The 18,817-nt window shown below is 53.8% G+C and overlaps 1 protein-coding gene across 3 annotated transcripts in view; it reads left to right on the forward strand.

Moving 5' to 3' along the window:
• The first annotated feature begins 931 nt into the window (after nt 1–931).
• DTX1 (deltex E3 ubiquitin ligase 1) overlaps nt 932–18,817 on the forward strand; it is a 103,555-nt gene continuing 85,669 nt past the window's right edge. Inside the window, exons 1-2 of one of the 3 annotated variants that reach the window (XM_073313152.1) lie at nt 932–1,198; nt 2,525–3,884. In XM_073313152.1, coding sequence (XP_073169253.1) covers nt 3,626–3,884 — 259 coding nt within the window. In that variant the 5' untranslated portion in view covers nt 932–1,198; nt 2,525–3,625. Of the gene's footprint in view, nt 1,199–1,841; nt 1,911–2,524; nt 3,885–18,817 lie in introns of those variants that run through there. The other 2 variants (XM_073313150.2, XM_073313151.1) reach the window with 2 other exon arrangements.

Raw genomic sequence — 18,817 nt, forward strand, 5'->3', positions numbered from 1 at the left:
ACTTTGGAACTGAGCATGGTATGAAAGCCTGGATAGATAGATAGATGGATCTCCATAGTAATCATACAGCACCCTAGGGGCATCCAGGGGAAACAGCAGATCAATTGTTTGTCATTCTAGCCAACGCACATGTGGTGGCTACAGGCAGGCAGCAAGGATAGGCAGTTGGGGTACAGGCAGGGACACCATTTCAGATTTCAATGGGGAGGGGGCAACTTTCAGCTGAGGTCCAGGTGCAACGCCCCCTATACTTGGGAGTCTTGGGGGGCATAAAGCCCCCTGATGGGCATGGCATGATAGAAGGGCAGCCAGGCCCAATTTGATTGGTGTTGCAACCCCCTGTGCCAGGTTGTAATGCCACTCAAATTTGGGGTGGCTGGATAGGTAACCTGGGCCCCCTAATTAGCAAAGTTCTGTTTGCATCCATGGCTCATATATTAGTGGGGCTAGGCCTGCTTTCCAGAATACTGGTGGGGTCTGGGGACCCTTGGATCCATATGACCTTGTGCGTTGGGCTCCCTGCCCAACCTAAATTGCCACCGTGGTATCGGGGGTGGACTAACAATTAGCATTAGAAAGTGGGAGCCAGAACATCTGAGTTTTATTCCCAACTCTGCCCCTGAGTCTTTTGGGCGAGTCCTCACCCCCCACTCCGTGCCTCAGTTTCCTCAGCTGTAAAATGGGGACAATGGTACCTGCCGTGCTGAGATGAAGGGCATGCATTCAGGAGGGCTCCCCTGGGCCAGCCCAAAACCGCAGAGGGGAAACGCTGCTTTAAAGTCAGCCCGCCTCCCTCCCCAAATCGGGGCAGGCTGTGGGCGCTCTGCCCCCGGGCGCATGGCCGAGGGACCCCCAGCCAGCTCCCTATGGGGAGGTCGCCCATCGCTTTCCATCCCTGCCCCTCCTTCTCCCCGGCCCCCGAGGGAGGTAGTCCTGGACGGCGGTCGGCCGCCTCTCGCCCCCCAGCCTCGCCCCGGCGCGGCGGCCAGGCGGGGCTCGCGTTAGGGATGCTCCGGATCCTCTGTGCGCAGCCTCTTCCCGCGGCTCGGCTTGTTGTTTTGGCGAGGGCTGGGCGCCGGGGCGCCCCCGGGTTTGCGCTCGCTCCTCTTGCTGCTGCCGCCAGTCCCCTCCTCCCCCAGTCCGGCCCCGGAGCGGCGGCGGCCGCGGAGAGCGGAGCCGGAGCCGGAGCCGGAGCCAGGTGGGTGAACAGGGATCCCCGAGAGGGGGCGAGGAGGGAGAGGGAGCGAGCCGCCGCGGGGTGCCAGGAGAGCGAGCAGCCATGGCAGCGAGCTGGGTTTGCAGCAGGGAGTTGGGGAGGGGGCGACGGGAGCTGGGCTGGCAGATGGGCCCAGGCTGCAGGGAAACGTCCCATCGGGACCTCGTGGGGGCTGCTTGGGGGGCAGGTTTAAGGGACCTTCCTGACTCCCCTAATAGCTGTGCCCAGAGCCATGCCGAAAAGGAGGAGAAAATGGAACCACCTGCCCCCTCCCGGGTAAAGATCTCAGCCCTGGGACCGTGTGCTGCCGGGCCGGCGAGATGCTGCCATGCGCTGCCCCTGTAGCCCCCCTGCCCCTTCTGTTGCTGGGGGGGGGAGGGGGCAATGAGTCTTGGGGACCTGCCGCTTTGATCCTTGGGGGTGGGGTATTTGTCTGGGGATCCCTTCGGTGTCAAAACGTCCCAGGGCCCCGAATTGGCTGCTGCGTCCCCTCACATCCCTGCGAGTGGAAAGTGCCCAGCGTGCCCCAAATCACTGTTGCTGGCATGCCCAGGGTGTGCGTGCGTACGCGTGCTGCAGCCTTTGCCGGTGACCTCGTTTGTGGGGGGGAGGCGAGCAGGGAAGGCAGCCCAGACAAAGCCGGGGAGATGTCGGAGCAGGGGCGAGTGGCTGAATCGCGGCTGCAGTGAAGACGGTCAGTTGGAGCTGGGCTGGGGCAGGCGGAGGCAGGTTTGACCCCAGGAGATGTGCCAGGCGCTTGCTGTCTGAGGGGCTGTGGTGTTTGTTTAAATGGCGGGGGGAGGGAGACCCCATTAACCACACTCCGGCAGAATCCGTGCCGTGGCTTGGCACACTAGCCCCAGGGACTGCAGTGTCTGCCAGCAGGCGAGGAAGGGGTGAGGGCCTGCAGTGCTCTTTACGCCTATAAGGGCATCCCTCTCCTTTATCACACCAATCCCTGCACCCCCACCTCCACCTTAAAGGGACATAAGGCATCAGGAGCGATCCTGCATGGAGGGACGGCCCCGATGGGTCTCTGGACGATGGGATTTCTCCACTGATGAGTGAAATGGACATAGATGGGGCTCTGGTCGTCACCAAGCCAGCAGAGAGGGATCACTGAGCTCTCATAGGGGGCCAGCCTGGCATATATGCTAGATGGATGGATGAGGAAGGAGACAGCCCAGGGAGAATGAGCCTGGGGTCAGTCCCTGGGCTGGGAGGTGGAAATACAGAGGGGGGCGGGGGATGGGAGTCTGCTCTCCCAGACAGAAAGCCCCTTCACTGATTGATGCTTTCCCCTTTCAGGCTGCATCCCCCACCTGTCCTCCGGCAGCAGACGGGCCAGTTTCTCCCCGTGCTACAGAGATGAGACTTGGCCAGGTGCTGTGGAGCCATCCATGACAGAGACTGAGCAGCAGGAAGCAAGAAGGAGAGGAGGGGGTTTCCCCTTCTGCAGCAGCAGCTTGTGAGCCCCAGGACGCAGCCCCACCCTACCCCCTCCTCCCTTCATCCCCAGTAAAGACACCAGAGCCATCCCCCCCAGGCACAGAATGTGTGATTCTGGCTGGGGGAGATGCCCTCCCCAGGGACAGGTTTCAGAGGAGTCACCTGCAGTGAGCCCCAGCTGTGACCCATGGGGAGGGAGCTGTGATCCCATCCGACCAGCGGGGCAGGGTGTCTGAGGCCTTTTGGGACTGAGTGAGGAAGTCTGTTGGAATTGGGGGTGGGGAAGGGTGTGGGGGAAGCAGCTGGAGACTGATCACCCTGGCATGAGTTGTGTGGCCCTGCACAGCCTCCCCGAGGGGCTGGAGACAGGAGACTCCCGAGACCAGACGCTGAGGCTTGGGCTGGCTGTTCTGGGCTCTGCAGAGGCCTCATTACTCATGCTGCTGAGGTCAAGAGCCTTCAGCAGGGCGGCTGGGCTATGGAGGCACAAGCCTGAGAGCATCAGGGGCCAAGTGTAACCAGAGTCGAGCAGGAAAGAGGGGAGCGCAGGACAAAATCAAGAGTGGGACCCTGCATTTTCCCAGGGGTCTCCTATTTGGATGTGAACAGAGGGGCAGCAAGGGCTGGATCATTTTCCTTCTGCTCCCACCAGCTGCGCCAGGTCTTTGGAGCACCAGGGATCGGGTGTGGCCAAGATGCTCGCTCCAGCCTGGCTCCATGTGCAGTTAAGAGAATAGACAGACTTTGTGCAGCTGGGATCATTCCTCCGGGGACCAGCACGTTGCAGGGATACTGCTCGTTCCCCATCCCTGCTGCTTTCCGAAGGACTCTGAAACCAGAGGTCAAGCCAGTCAGGCCCGGAGAACCACCCCGAGAGGGCAAGGGCCCTGGGAGGATGCCCTCCTGCTGACTTCCCCGTCTGTCTGCCCTGCTCAGGCTGCTGCCTGCTGACCTGGCGCCATGTTGCGGCCGAGCTCGGGGGTGCTGATCTCGGTGAATGGGCTGGGCTTCCCGCCGCAGAATCTGGCCCGCGTGGTGGTGTGGGAGTGGCTGAACGAGCATGGGCGCTGGCGGCCCTACACAGCGGCCGTCTGCCACCACATTGAGAACGTGTTGAAGGAGGATGCCCGGGGCAGCGTGGTGCTGGGGCAGGTGGATCCCCAGCTGGCTCCGTATATTATCGACCTGCAGTCCATGCACCAGTTCCGCCAGGACACAGGTAGGGAGGGCGCTGCGGGTCTGCGGGGTGTGGCTAGGGTGAGGGGTGGCCATGGGTGTGCTAAGATCTTGGGGTGACGTAGGGAGCTGCCAGTGGGGTTGGGCTTCAGGGCTCATCGAGATCCTCAATCTCTGCTTGGGTTGGGTGTAGGATGTGCACTGCCTCTTTGCCTGGTAAAGATGGGCATGGGCTGATCTGATCCCTCATGGCACTGCCGCCATCCAGCCCGGAGAGCGGAGTGCCTCAGCTGTGGCTCTGGAGACAGCCGAGCGGCCCAAAAGGAATGTACACACTTGTGCAAATCGAGAGAGAAGTGGGTTAACCACAACCAGTGTTTATCGAGGCCAGGTGGTGGAGAGCACCTCCTTTACTGGACCCAGGCCAGTCGGGAGAGAAACGAGCTTCCGAGCTCCACGGAGCTCTTCCTCAGGGCTGGGAAAGGAACTTGGAGCGTCACAGCCAAATGCGGGGGGCGGGGAGGGGGGGAGATTGGTTAGATATTACCCACCGCGTCTCTCTAGTATCTTGGGACCAAAACAACTACAGCAACATTGCCGACAATATCTGTGTGTCCGTCCGTCCGGCTGGTGTACATTGCATCCAGCCAGCCACCCAATTGGTGTACGTATCTGTCTGCCTGTCTCTGTCTGCCATGCCTGCCTGCCTGTCTGTCTGTCTGGGTTCTGCTTCTCACCATCATCACTGAGCATTTAACAATTCTCATTGCCACCCTAGGAAAGTCTCATGTGAGCTCATTTCCTCTTTTCTCCCCACGAGGCTGCTGGGAGGTGTCCCCCCTTCTCGATCCCCAATCATCCGCCCCTCCTCTCCCCTCCCCTACATTCTGGGAACGCAAACACTGCGTCCCATGAGACACCCTGGCTGTCATGTGGGGACTGAGGTTTGGGGGGAGGTGTCACTCCAGCACTCCCATCACTTGGGCATGGGGGAGGTTGGCCCCAGTGACCATGGGGAGTGGTGGGAGGTGGCTGCTCTGAGCTCTGGTGTTTCCTGCTGGCCTAACTGTGGCATGGTGCTTGCAGTGTTTTCAGAGAGAGGGAGTGCTGTGGGGGGGGGAGGCCAGCCTGCAGGGGGGTGAGAAAGGGCATTAGAAGGAAGGGTGTACAGAGGGGCTCAGATATCTGGAAGGGAGAGAGCAAAATGCAGATCCTGCTGTGGGCCAAAACCCCAAAAGAGGGAGATCCCCAGGATCGGCTCAGGGAGCTTAAAATGAGATGGAATCAGTTCCTTCCACATGGATGACATTGCCCCGAACCAGAGACTGGTGAGATGGCTGGGACAGGGGAGCAAAAACCCGGGGCGCTGTTTCTGGGTCTGACACCAGCCTGCTGTGTGGCCTGGGGCAAGTCCCTTCCTTGCTGTGTGCCTCAGTTTTCCCCAGCCCTATAGAATGGGGATGATGACACCCACCCACTGGAAAGGGCATTGGAGATGGGACATGCTATGTACTGTGCTTCTGCTGCTGGCTCGTCATGGGGATAACCAGGAGGGAAATGTGGGTCTGTAATGAGGAATTGTCCTGAGAGTGGGAAGCCATGGAGAGGTGGCGGAGTGGGGTGGGGATGGGACCACTGCACAGCTGGGGTATCTGCTGCCTGCAGGTAGCCTGTGTGGACTCCCTTCCTAGGACACTTGGGCTCTCTTTTAGGGTAGGCTGGGGTTGGGGGGAAAAGGACTGTCTGCAGGACAGCTTGTGGTGGTGTTTGGCATGGGGAGCAATACCTGGCGTGGACAGGAAGGAGGGGTGAAATACAGAGATGTGCGCATCACCTGGATTCCTGTCTCCAGACTCCCACAAAAGGTTCCTTAGCCAATGACACCTGCAGGCCCCTGGCTCCAGGGTACCCTGTTTCAGCGGGGGCAGGGAGGGTCCCCTGCTCGCTGTACTCTCTGTGCCATGGCTGAGGTTACAGAGGGTTGAGACACGAGCTCTGTGCACTGGGCTTGTGCTCTTTGTGGTTTCTGTGTGACGTGTGGTTTGCTGTTCCATTGCAGCTCGGTGCAGAGCTCTGACTGGGAGGGGACTGGGCGTTAGAGATGTCTCTAGCAGGTGGCTGTATTGATGTGATCACTCCTCACAGCCCCCTCTCCTCCAGCCCGCCTACCCTCCTCTCACTGCTGCTCCCTTGCTGCATGGGCAGCATGCTATTGCCAGCCCATGATGGGGCATCCTCCCCACGCTGGCCCTGAAAGGGCTGAATTAGGCCGTGTGGGCCCAATCAGCCAATTAGGCCGCAAAAAGGGCAGAATTAAGCTGGAGGAAGCTTATTAGAAGACAGCTCCCCTTTGAGGGAACAGGCATGGCTTCTCCAAAGCCTGGAGGCTAGGAACAGTGCAGCAGGGAGGAAGGCTGCAGTCCCCCTCCCTGAGGTAGGGAGAAGCAGCCCAGTAGGAGGGAGCCTACTGTGTGAGAGCAGTACAGTGGTGGAGATGCACACCTCAGCTGGTCATGACGGCCCTGGACTGGCACCCAGCATAGAGGGCAGGCCTGGGTTCCCATACCAGTCACTGCAGAGCGGTACTGCTTGGGGGCAGTGAACAGGAAGACTGCCTGAGTCACTGTTGGAGTGACAGGGTCAGGGCAGCGGGCGTGAGGGCTGCCTGATGCTGTGTGGACAGAAGAGACTTTGAAAGACACCCCTGAAGGGGAGCCCATGCAGTGACCAGCCTGGAAGGCTGAGTCCCCAAGAGCTCCTGGTGCGAGAGAGGGGCTGGAGACAAAGGAGAGATGAGGAGATAGAGTGCAACTACAGGAAGGGGCATTGACCATACAGAGCTAATTCCCAGAATGGCCAGGAGGAGGCACTGCCTGCGGTGAGTAGAGCCCCGCGTCACACAGTCCTACGTGTTCTGGTCAGTGTGGAGGGTGCAGTCTGCCTAGGTGCCCAGTCTGCTGGCCAGCACAGCGGATGCCTTCCACCTGCACCTACCTATCACTGTAGATGTTTTCCACTAGGATGGCCCTGGCACGCAGTGGGTACCTTGGGCACAGATGGATCCAGAATGGCTGGTGACCTTGTTGTTGGCGGGTGCTGCCAGGCTGCATGCATTGTACCTGGCTTTAGCTGGAACATTAGGGAGTAGAGTGGGTGGGTTCGAAGCTTGGGGCATCTGTAACTTTCAGCAGCAAAGCAGGTGCATTTCAGCTGGATGTACCCAGAACATGGTGGCATGGCAGGTGGCGTTCACCTGATTTACATCACATGGCTCTTAGGGGGCATGTTAGATTGTCCTGTGTCTGTGCCCTGACTTTCAACAACCTCTCCTGCATATCTTCTAACATTGGAAACATTGTAGGGAGCCCACACAACGCTTTCCACAATTAGCCTCCCACTGCTTGTGCAGGGCAGACTTGTGGGGTGCCATTAGTCTATAGATTTGTGCGTACCAGCTTTTGTACAGCACCTAGCATATGGGGTCCTGGTCCATGGCTGGGGCTCCCAGGCACTGCTGCAATAAGTCAACGTACAAAGCTGTTGTTGTTATTTACATATTGTGGCAAATGGACAATGCTATTGTGGTGGGTCCCGCGTTTTTCCTTTTTTTTCTTGGGCTCCGCTAGTGCCCTGGTTGGGGAGAGAAAGGGAGTAGGGAAGGGACCCAGGTCTGCCCCCTACTCTGGTCCCAGCCCCTTCAGCTTCACAGGCTTCTTACCCTCTTTGCCCTTGGGCTGGGTTTCTCTCAATCCTCTGGGCTGGGGGAGTCCCACTGCCCTGCTTGGGCAGAGTCTACCTTCCCCTGGTCAACACCAGGACACCTCCAAACTACAGTCAGCTCTCCCTCCCCTCCTCTGTCTGACCGGGGAAGGGGGTGTTAATTGGCTCCAGGTGCTCTAATTAACCTGCAGTAACCTCTCCTTAGTCCACAGGGAATAAGGCTCTGATGATCCTGGGTTTATATACCTCCCATCTATTACTCTTCTGCTGCCCTCAGGCCTTCTACATCACAATATTCCCCACCCCCTCACCTGCCCCGCTCAACACCATGGGGTTGGGCCATTTGGGACGAGAAGCAGTGCTGTCCAGACAGACCGGTAGCATTGCTGTGTTGGCTTCCAGCTCTGTGCTGTTCCTGAAGTGGGAGGGACCATCTAGTCACTCTCGCATTCTCCTTGTTTCTGTGCATCCGCTGGAGTGGGGTGTGGTCTGTCATGAGGGTGACCCGCCACCCTGGTAGGTAGTATCAGAGAGTCTCCATGGCCCATTTAACTGCCAGACATTCCTGCTCCCTGGGAAGGAGTTTCCAGCTGAAGTACAGGATCGGTAGCTGCTCCTCCCCAACCATCTGCGAGAGGATGGACCCTAGCCCTATCTCCGAGGCATCTGTCTGCAGGATGAATTCCTTCTCAAAGTCTGGGGCTATGAGCACTGGATGACTGCAGAGGGCCGTCCTTAAGTCTGTGAATGCTGCATCGGTCCACTTTACTATCTCTGGACCCCAAGCTTTTATCAGGTCCGTCAGCGGCCAGGCCCTCATGGCGAAGTGAGGGATGAACCTACAATAGTACCCCACTATCCCTAAAAATGCTCTGACTTGCTTTTTGCTGACTGGTCGGGGCCAACCCTGTATTGCCTCTACTTTGTTCCACTGGGGTTTCACCAAGCCCCTTCCTACTACATACCCAAGGTATCTGGCCTCAGCTAGCCCTACTTGGGAGGGTTGGCCATGAGGCCAGCCTGTCTAAGGGTGTCTGGTACCTCTTCTACTTTTCCTAGGTGCATCTCCCAGTCAGGGCTATAGATGACTACATCGTCTAAATAAGTGGCGGCATCCTTGGCGTGGGGTTGTAGTAATTTGTCCATAAGTTGTTGGAACATTGCGGGGGCCCCATGGAGTCCGAAAGGGAGAACGGTGTATTGACACAGGCCATCGGGTGAAGAGAAGGCAGTCTTCTCCTTGGCATCCTCAGCCAGGGGGATTTGCCAATAGCCTTTGCTCAAATCCAAGGTGGTCAAGTATCAGGCCTTGCCTAACTGATCAGCTAGCTCATCAATGCGTGGTATTGGGTAGGCATCGAATTGACATATTTTGTTCAACTTTCGGAAGTCATTACGAAACCTCAGGGTGCCATCAGGCTTGGGGACTAGGACGATAGGGCTGAACCAGTGCCTGTGGGATACTTCAATAACCCTGGGTTCCAGCATCCTCCTCACCTCCGTCCTAATTTCTTCCCTTTTGGCCTCCGGTATTCAGCATGGTTTTATTGTTACCCTTGCTCCGGGACAGGTGACGATATAGTGCTGGACCATTGTTGTACAGCCTGGCTGCACGGAGAACAAATCTTGATTCCGCTGGATCATAAATGACCTCTGTTCATTGTGTTGAGGTTAATTCAGGGGATATCCTCACCTGTCCTTGTGGGCCATCTGCCTGGGGTGGAGCTTCCTGGGTGACCAGGCACATCTCGTGGTTGCGCCAGGGCTTCAGTAAGTGAATGTGGTAGATCTGCTCTGGCCTTCAGTGGTACGGTTGCTTTACCTTGTAGTCCACTTCCGCAATGGCTTCCACTATCTCATATGGCCCATGCCAGCTGGCTAGGAGCTTGCTTTCTGTTGTCAGTACCAGCATCAGCACCTGTTCTCCTGGCTGAAATCTCCGTGTTTTTGCCTGGCGGTTGTAGTAGGTCTGCTGGACCTCTTGTGCTTTCTCCAAATGCCCTCGTACTATGGGGGCCACCTGGGCTATTCGCTCTCTCATCTGAGCCACGTGCTCAATGACGTTCTTCCCAGTCCTCCTTGACGATATCTAATATGCCACACGGGTGGTGTCCGTAGAGTAGCTCGAAGGGCGAGAATCAGAGAATCCTAGAATATCAGGGTTGGAAGGGACCTCAGGAGGTCATCTAGTCCAACCTCCTGCTCAAAGCAGGACCAATCCCCAATTAAATCATCCCAGCCAGGGCTTTGTCAAGCCTGACCTTAAAAACTTCTAAGGAAGAAGATTCTACCACCTCCCTAGGTAATGCATTCCAGTGTTTCACCACCCTCCTAGTGAAGAAGTTTTTCCTAATATCCAACCTAAACCTCCCCCACTGCAACTTGAGACCATTACTCCTTGTCCTGTCCTCTTCTACCACTGAGAATAGTCTAGAACCATCCTCTCTGGAACCACCTCTCAGGTAGTTGAAAGCAGCTATCAAATCCCCCCTCATTCTTCTCTTCTGCAGGCTAAACAATCCCAGTTCCCTCAGCCTCTCCTCATAAGTCATGTGTTCCAGACCCCTAATCATTTTTGTTGCCCTTCGCTGGACTCTCTCCAATTTATCCACATCCTTCTTGTAGTGTGGGGCCCAAAACTGGACACAGTACTCCAGATGAGGCCTCACCAATGTCGAATAGAGGGGAACGATCACGTCCCTCGATCTGCTCGCTATGCCCCTACTTATACATCCCAAAATGCCATTGGCCGTCTTGGCAACAAGGGCACACTGCTGACTCATATCCAGCTTCTCGTCCACTGTCACCCTTGGGTCCTTTTCCGCAGAACTGCTGCCTAGCCATTCGGTCCCTAGTCTGTAGCTGTGCATTGGGTTCTTCCGTCCTAAGTGCAGGACCCTGCACTTATCCTTATTGAACCTCATCAGATTTCTTTTGGCCCAATCCTCCAATTTGTCTAGGTCCCTCTGTATCCTATCCCTGCCCTCCAGTGTATCAACCACTCCTCCCAGTTTAGTATCATCCGCAAATTTGCTGAGAGTGCAATCCACACCATCCTCCAGATCATTTATGAAGATATTGAACAAAACCGGCCCCAGGACCGACCCCTGGGGCACTCCACTTGACACCGGCTGCCAACTAGACATGGAGCCATGAATCCTGTTGATGCCTGGGGGACCTTCTGCATTGCCAACATCGGGTACGGTAGAAGGGTATCCCAGTCTTTTCCACCTTGGACCACCACCTTCCAGATCATGCTTTTGAGGGTACAATTAAATCGCTCAACCAGGCCATCCGTTTGAGGATGGTAGACTGAGGTCTGCAAGGCTTGGATGTGGAGTAGGGTACATAAGTCCCTCATTAATTTCAGCATAAAGGGAGTTCCTTTGTCGGTCAAGATTTCTTTAGGGATGCCCACTCTAGCAAAAACTTGGAGCAGTTCTTTTGCCATTGCCTTGGACTTGGGGCTTCTGAGGGGAATGGCTTCCAGGTACTGTGTGGCATGTAAGGATGAGAAGTTTTGCTTTGGTGGACCCGGGCCGATCTTTCTAGCGGGTCCACTAGGTCCATGACTATCCTTTCAAAAGGGACATCAGTAACGGGCAAGGGCTCCAACGGGGCCCGTAAATGAGGTCAGGGGCTGTGTAACTGTCATTCTGGGCAGGAGGCGCAATAATGCTGGACTTCCGCCCATACTCCCAGCCAGTGAAACCTCCTGAGGATTCTATCCAGGGTCTTATCTACTCCTAGATGTCCCTCGAAGAAATGGCTGTGAGCTAGCTCTAACACAGCTCTTTTGTGCTTCCATGGTACTAAGAGCTGCTCTACTTCCTCCCCCTGTATTTGCGCTAGTCGGTACAATAGGTCACGTTTGACCACATAGTATGGCCCTGGACCTTTGGTATTCCCCTGTATGGGCACGCCATTTACCTCCACTACCTCCTCCCTCATGTTTGCATTTCACGGGTCATAGGCTTGGTCCTGCCCAAAATTCTTGCATGCGGGGCCAATCTGGCCTAATTTTGTGGGGTCAGTTTCAACTCCACCCCCGAGTTGCTCCTACTGGTGCTGGGGACTGCCTCCAGGTCCTCACTGGTCTGAGCTGTCTCCTGGCCTCCCGGACAGCTACTGTCAAGGCTGATGCTCCACTCTGGCACTTCGAGTGCAGAAGGTGGAAGCCCGCAAGTATTCTAAAAATTAATACTGGCTACTCCAGGCTGATATTAAACTCCCAAGGTTACAGCTTCTCTCTGACCTTGGATGGGTAGATGCTGCCACAACCCAAGTACAAAAACCCTTTGAGAACCCAGGAAGGCGCATTTGGGGATTCCTTCCTGTGGGGCACCCTCAAGCCCTTTCACTCCCTGTCTGGGGAAGAGCTGAGAAAGAAAACAAAGGAAATCCGCTGTTGCCACCAGCTAATTAAACAGCATGTGCACAAACCTCTTAGGACACAAACACGCAATTCTGTTCTTAAAAAAGGTAAATTTTATTAAAAACAAAAAAATACATCTGGAATTTAGGCTTTTTGCTTGGTTTAAAAAAAAACAACAATTACAAGGATTAAGCATCAAGAATAGCTTCCTTGAGGTCCAGCTTAAAGATTACAAGCAAAACAAAAGCACCTGGGGTTAGCACAGAGGAATCCACAAGCCATAACTAAATAAAAGAGAAACTTCATCGAGTCTCCCTAGACATTCCTGACCTACTCATATCTCTGCGGTTTCAAATGAGGATTTTCTAGGTATGATCTGATTAATTTCATACCTAGCCCAAGCTTTTACAACATAGCTCCAGACCTGTCCCTGCTATCTGGGATAACAATACAGACAGATAAAGGGGAAGTTTTTTTCCCCCAAGTTTAAAAAGTTCTAGCCTTCCCATTGGCTCTTTTGGTCAGGTGCCCACTCCCTCCCTTTTACCTATGGATTTTTTAACCCTTTACAGGTAAAGCAAGTAGAGAACAGCTACTAAAAGGGATTTTATAGCTAGCTGGCTGGCTGGTTGTCCATTAAAGGGAGCTACTCCTCTCCCCTTCATTTATCACACCTACCAACCAAGGTGGCTTTCTGGTTCCCTTTCAAAATCCTGTTTCCTAACCTTTTATCTGCCCTCCTTTCCCACCTAGACTCCCAGGGCTTCCTGGGGTATGAAAATAATTCTGGGACAAGTCTGGCAAAAATTGGGACGGGGCTATTCGTGGGTGCCTTGATCTCAGTCCGGGGGTTGCTACCCTCCCCTAGCTCAATTTATGGGAGTAGTTTCTCAAACCCTGTGAAGTCCCTACTGATTAGGACTGGGTAGGGGAGTCTGGGGATCACCCCTGTGATCACCCTGGTAGTATTCCCCTGGATCTCAATTCGCACTAGGATCGTGGGGTAGAAACTTACGGTGCCATGGACGCATAGGTCAGTTGGCCTTGCCTTACTAACTTCCCTGAGTCCAGTGTGAGATCATTCCCCGAATCCACCAAAGCTGTGGTCTCAATGCCATTCATTTTTACCGACCCGGTGTACCCATGTGGGGTCATTGTAACCCCCACCAAGCTGATTAGGCCACATCGCGTCCTGTGATCCCCCAGATTGCACTGCATGGGCTCCTCCCTGTTGGGGCACTGGGTTGCGATGTGCCCCAATTCCCCACACTCGTAACACCAATACCATACCCCAATTGTTGCCGTGTGCCTTGGGCTATTCGGCCCACCCCACCCCACTCCCCCAAAGTCCCCAGGTCCCTTCAGGGCCACAGGCTGTCCCTGGGTGCCCTTCCTTCCTGTTACAGCTCTCCTGGAGTTCTCAATAATCTAGGGCCTCAGGGCGTAGCCAGGTGGATTAGGTCAGGTGGATTAGGTCAAACTGTTGCAACCCGTGGTGCCTTGTCCTAACTATACCGCCATTCATGGAACGTCTGGGCTTGCAACGCCGTTGTTAGAATCATAGAATATCAGGGTTGGAAGGGACCTCAGGAGGTCATCTAGTCCAACCTCCTGCTCAAAGCAGGACCAATCCCCAACTAAATCATCCCAGCCAGGGCTTTGTCAAGCCTGACCTTAAAAACCTCCAAGGAAGGAGATTCCACCACCTCCCTAGGTAACGCATTCCAGTGTTTTACCACCCTCCTAGTGAAAAAGTTTTTCCTAATATCCAACCTAAACCTCCCCCACTGCAACTTGAGACTATTACTCCTTGTTCTATCATCCACTACCACTGAGAACAGTCTAGATCCATCCTCTTTGGAACCCCCTTTCAGGTAGTTAAAAGCAGCTATCAAATCCCCCCTCATTCTTCTCTTCCGCAGACTAAACAATCCCAGTTCCCTCAGCCTCACCTCATCAGTCATGTGCTCCAGCCCCCTAATCATTTTTGTTGCCCTCCGCTGGACACTTTCCAATTTTTCTACATCCTTCTTGTAGTGTGGGGCCCAAAACTGGACACAATACTCCAGATGAGGCCTCACCAATATTGAATAGAGGGGAATGATCACGTCCCTTGATCTGTGGGCAATGCCCCTACTTATACAGCCCAAATTTGCGAGCAGGCTGGCTAACCTAGTGAGGAGGGCTTTAAACTAGGTTCACCGGGGGAAGGAGACCAAAGCCCTGAGGTAAGTGGGCAAGCAGGATACCGGGAGGAAGCACAGGCAGGAATGTCTGTGAGGGGAGGGCTCCTACCTCAACCTGCTGATCACCCCTCATTCTCAGTATATCTCAAGTGCCTATATACAAATGCACAAAGCCTTGGAAACAAGCAGGGAGAACTGGAGGTCCTGGTGCAGGCAAGGAATTATGACGTGATTGGAATAACAGAGACTTGGTGGGATAACTCACATAACTGGAGTACTGTCATGGATGGTTATAAACTGTTCAGGAAGGACAGGCAGGGCAGAAAAGGTGGGGGAGTAGCACTATATGTAAGGGAGCAGTATGACTGCTCAGAGCTCCGGTACGAAACTGCAGAAAAACCTGAGTGTCTCTGGATTAAGTTTAGAAGTGTGAGCAACAGGAGTGATGTAGTGGTGGCAGTCTGCTATAGACCACCGGACCAGGGGGATGAGGCTTTCTTCCGGCAACTCGCAGAAGCTACTAGATCGCACGCCCTGGTTCTCATGGGCGACTTTAATCATCCTGATATCTGCTGGGAGAGCACTACAGCGGTGCACAGACAATCCAGGAAGTTTTTGGAAAGCGTAGGGGACAATTTCCTGGTGCAAGTGCTAGAGGAGCCAACTAGGGGGGGAGCTTTTCTTTACCTGCTGCTCACAAACCGGGAAGAATTAGTAGGGGAAGCAAAAGTGGATGGGAACCTGGGAGGCAGTGACCATGAGTTGGTTGAGTTCAGGATCCTGACACAGGGAAGAAAGGTAAGCAGCAGAATACGGACCCTGGACTTCAGGAAAGCAGACTTCGACTCCCTCAGGGAACTGATGGGTAGGATCCCCTGGGGGAATAACATGAGGGGGAAAGGAGTCCAGGGGAGCTGGCTGTATTTCAAAGAATCCCTATTGAGGTTACAGGGACAAACCATCCCGATGTGTCGAAAGAATAGTAAATATGGCAGGTGACCAGCTTGGCTTAACGGTGAAATCCTAGCGGATCTTAAACATAAAAAAGAAGCTTACAAGAAGTGGAAGATTGGACAAATGACCAGGGAAGAGTATAAAAATGCTGCTCAGGCATGTAGGAATGAAATCAGGAGGGCCAAATCGCACCTGGAGCTGCAGCTAGCAAGAGATGTTAAGAGTAACAAGAAGGGTTTCTTCAGGTATGTTGGCAACAAGAAGAAAGCCAAGGAAAGTGTGTGCCCCTTACTAAATGAGGGAGGCAACCTAGTGACAGAGAATGTGGAAAAAGCTAATGTACTCAATGCTTTCTTTGCCTCTGTCTTCATGAACAAGGTCAGCTCCCAGACTACTGCACTGGGCAGCACAGCATGGGGAGGAGGTGACCAGCCCTCTGTGGAAAAAGAAGTGGTTAGGGACTATTTAGAAAAGCTGGACGAGCACAAGTCCATGGGGCCGGATGCGTTGCATCCGAGAGTGCTAAAGGGGTTGGCGGCTGTGATTGCAGAGCCATTGGTCATTATCTTTGAAAACTCATGGCGAACGGGGGAAGTCCCGGACGACTGGAAAAAGGCTAATGTAGTGCCCATCTTTAAAAAAGGGAAGGAGGAGGATCCAGGGAACTACAGGCCAGTCAGCCTCACCTCAGTCCCCGGAAAAATCATGGAGCAGGTTCTCAAGGAATCAATCCTGAAGCACTTACATGAGAGGAAAGTGATCAGGAACAGTCAGCATGGATTCTCCAAGGGAAGGTCATGCCTGACTAATCTAATCGCCTTCTATGATGAGATAACTGGCTCTGTGGATGAGGGGAAAGCAGTGGATTTATTGTTTCTTGACTTTAGCAAAGCTTTTGACACTGTCTCCCGCAGTATTCTTGTCAGCAAGTTAAAGAAGTATGGGCTGGATGAATGCACTATGAGGTGGGTAGAAAGTTGGCTAGATTGTCAGGCTCAACGGGTAGTGATCAATGGCTCTATGTCTAGATGACAGCCGGTATCAAGTGGAGTGCCCCAAGGGTCGGTCCTGGGGCCGGTTTTGTTCAATATCTTCATAAATGATCTGGAGGATGGTGTGGATTGCACTCTCAGCAAATTTGCGGATGATACTAAACTGGGAGGAGTGGTAGATACGCTGGAGGGGAGGGATAGCATACAGAGGGACCTAGACAAATTGGAGGATTGGGCCAAAAGAAATCTGATGAGGTTCAACAAGGATAAGTGCAGGGTCCTGCACTTAGGACGGAAGAATCCAATGCACCGCTACAGACTAGGGACTGAATGGCTAGGAAGCAGTTCTGCGGAAAAGGACCTAGGGGTGACAGTGGATGAGAAGCTGGATATGAGTCAGCAGTGTGCCCTTGTTGCCAAGAAGGCCAATGGCATTTTGGGATGGGTAGGGGCACTGCCAGCAGATCGAGGGACGTGATCGTTCTCCTCTATTCGACATTGGTGAGGCCTCATCTGGAGTACTGTGTCCAGTTTTGGGCCCCACACTACAAGAAGGATGTGGAAAAATTGGAGAGAGTCCAGCGAAGGGCAACAAAAATGATTAGGGGTCTAGAACACATGACTTATGAGGAGAGGCTGAGGGAGCTGGGATTGTTTAGTCTGCAGAAGAGAAGAATGAGGGGGGATTTGATAGCTGCTTTCAACTACCTGAAAGGGGGTTCCAAAGACGATAGTTCTAGACTGTTCTCAGTGGTAGCGGATGACAGGACAAGGAGTAATAGTCTCAAGTTGCAGTGGGGGAGGTTTAGGTTGGATATTAGGAAAAACTTTTTCACTTAGAGGGTGGTGAAACACTGGAATGCGTTACCTAGGGAGGTAGTAGAATCTCCTTCCTTATAAGTTTTTAAGGTCAGGCTTGACAAAGCCCAGGCTGGGGTGATTTAATTGGGGATGGTCCTGCTTTGAGCAGGGGGTTGGACTAGATGACCTCCTGAGGTCCCTTCCAACCCTGATATTCTATGATTCTATGAAATGCCATTGGCCTTCTTGGCAACAAGGGCACACTGTTGACTCATATCCAGCTTCTCGTCCACTGTAACCCCTAGGTCCTTTTCTGCACAACTGCTGCTGAGCCATTCGATCCCTAGTCTGTAGCGGTGCATTGGATTCTTCCATCCTAAGTGCAGGGCTCTGCACTTGTCCTTGTTGAACCTCATCAGATTCATTTTGGCCCAATCCTCTAATTCAGTGGTTCCCAAACTTGTTCCGCTGCTTGTGCAGGGAAAGCCCCTGGCGGGCCGGGCTGGTTTGTTTACCTGCCGTGTCCACAGGTTCGGCCGATCGCGGCTCCCAGTGGCTGCCGTTCGCTGTTCTAAGCCAATGGGAGCTGCTGGATGGGGCACAGGCTGAGGGACATACTGGCTGCTGCGTCCAGCAGCTCCCATTGGCTTGGAACAGCGAACGGCAGCCACTGGGAGCCGCGATCGGCCGAACCTGTGGACACGGCAGGTAAACAAACCAGCCCGGCCCGCCAGGGGCTTTCCCTGCACAAGCAGCGGAACAAGTTTGGGAACCACTGATCTAATTTGTCTAGGGCCCTCTGTATCCTATCCCTACCCTCCGGCGTATCTACCTCTCCTCCCAGTTTGGTGTCATCCGCAAAGTTGCCGAGAGTGCAATCCATGGCATCCTCCAGATCATTAATAAAGATATTGAACAAAACCAGCCCCAGGACCGACCCTTGGGGCACTCCACTTGACACCGGCTGCCAAATAGACATGGAGCCATTGATCACTACCCATTGACCCCGACAATCTAGCCAGCTTTCTATCCACCATATAGTCTGTTCATCCAGCCCATACTTCTTTAACTTGCTGGCAAGAATACTGTGGGAGACTGTATCAAAAGCATTGCTAAAGTCAAGGAATAACATGTCCACTGCTTTTCCTTCATCCATGGAGCCAGTTATCTCGTCATAGAAGGCAATTAGGTTAGTCAGGCATGACTTGCCCTTGGTGAATCCATGCTAACTGTTCCTGATCACTTTAATCTCCTCGAAGTGCTTCAAAATTGATTCCTTGAGGACCTGCTTCATGATTTTTCCAGGGACTGAGGTGAGGCTGACTGGCCTGTAGTTCCCCAGATCCTCCTTCTTCCCTTTTTTAAAGATGGGCACTACATTAGCCTTTTTCCAGTCGTCCGGGACCTCCCTCGATTGCCATGAGTTTTCAAAGATAATGGCCAATGACTCTGCAATCACATCCGCCAACTCCTTTAGCACTCTCGGATGCAGCGCATCCGGCCCCATGGACTTGTGTTCGTCCAGCTTTTCTAAATAGTCCCGAACCACTTCTTTTTCCACAGAGGGCTGGTCACCTCCTCTCTATGCTGTGCTGCCCAGTGCAGTAGTCTGGGAGCTGACCTTGTTCGTGAAGACAGAGGCAAAGAAAGCATTGAGTACATTAGCTTTTTCCACATCCTCTGTCATTAGGTTGTCTCCCTCGTTCAGTAAGGGGCCCACGCTTTCCTTGACTTTCTTCTTGTTCCTAATATACCTGAAGAAACCCTTCTTGTTACTCTTAACATCTCTTGCTAGCTGCAACTCCAGGTGGCCTTACTGATTTCACTCCTGCATGCCTGAGCAATATTTTTATGCTCTTCCCCGGTCATTTGTCCAGTCTTCCACTTCTTGTAAGCTTCTTTTTTGTGTTTAAGATCGGCAAGGATTTCACTGTTAAGCCAAGCTGGT

This window comes from Lepidochelys kempii, chromosome 15 (assembly GCF_965140285.1).
Source record: "Lepidochelys kempii isolate rLepKem1 chromosome 15, rLepKem1.hap1, whole genome shotgun sequence".
NCBI classification, from domain to species: Eukaryota; Metazoa; Chordata; order Testudines; family Cheloniidae; genus Lepidochelys; species Lepidochelys kempii.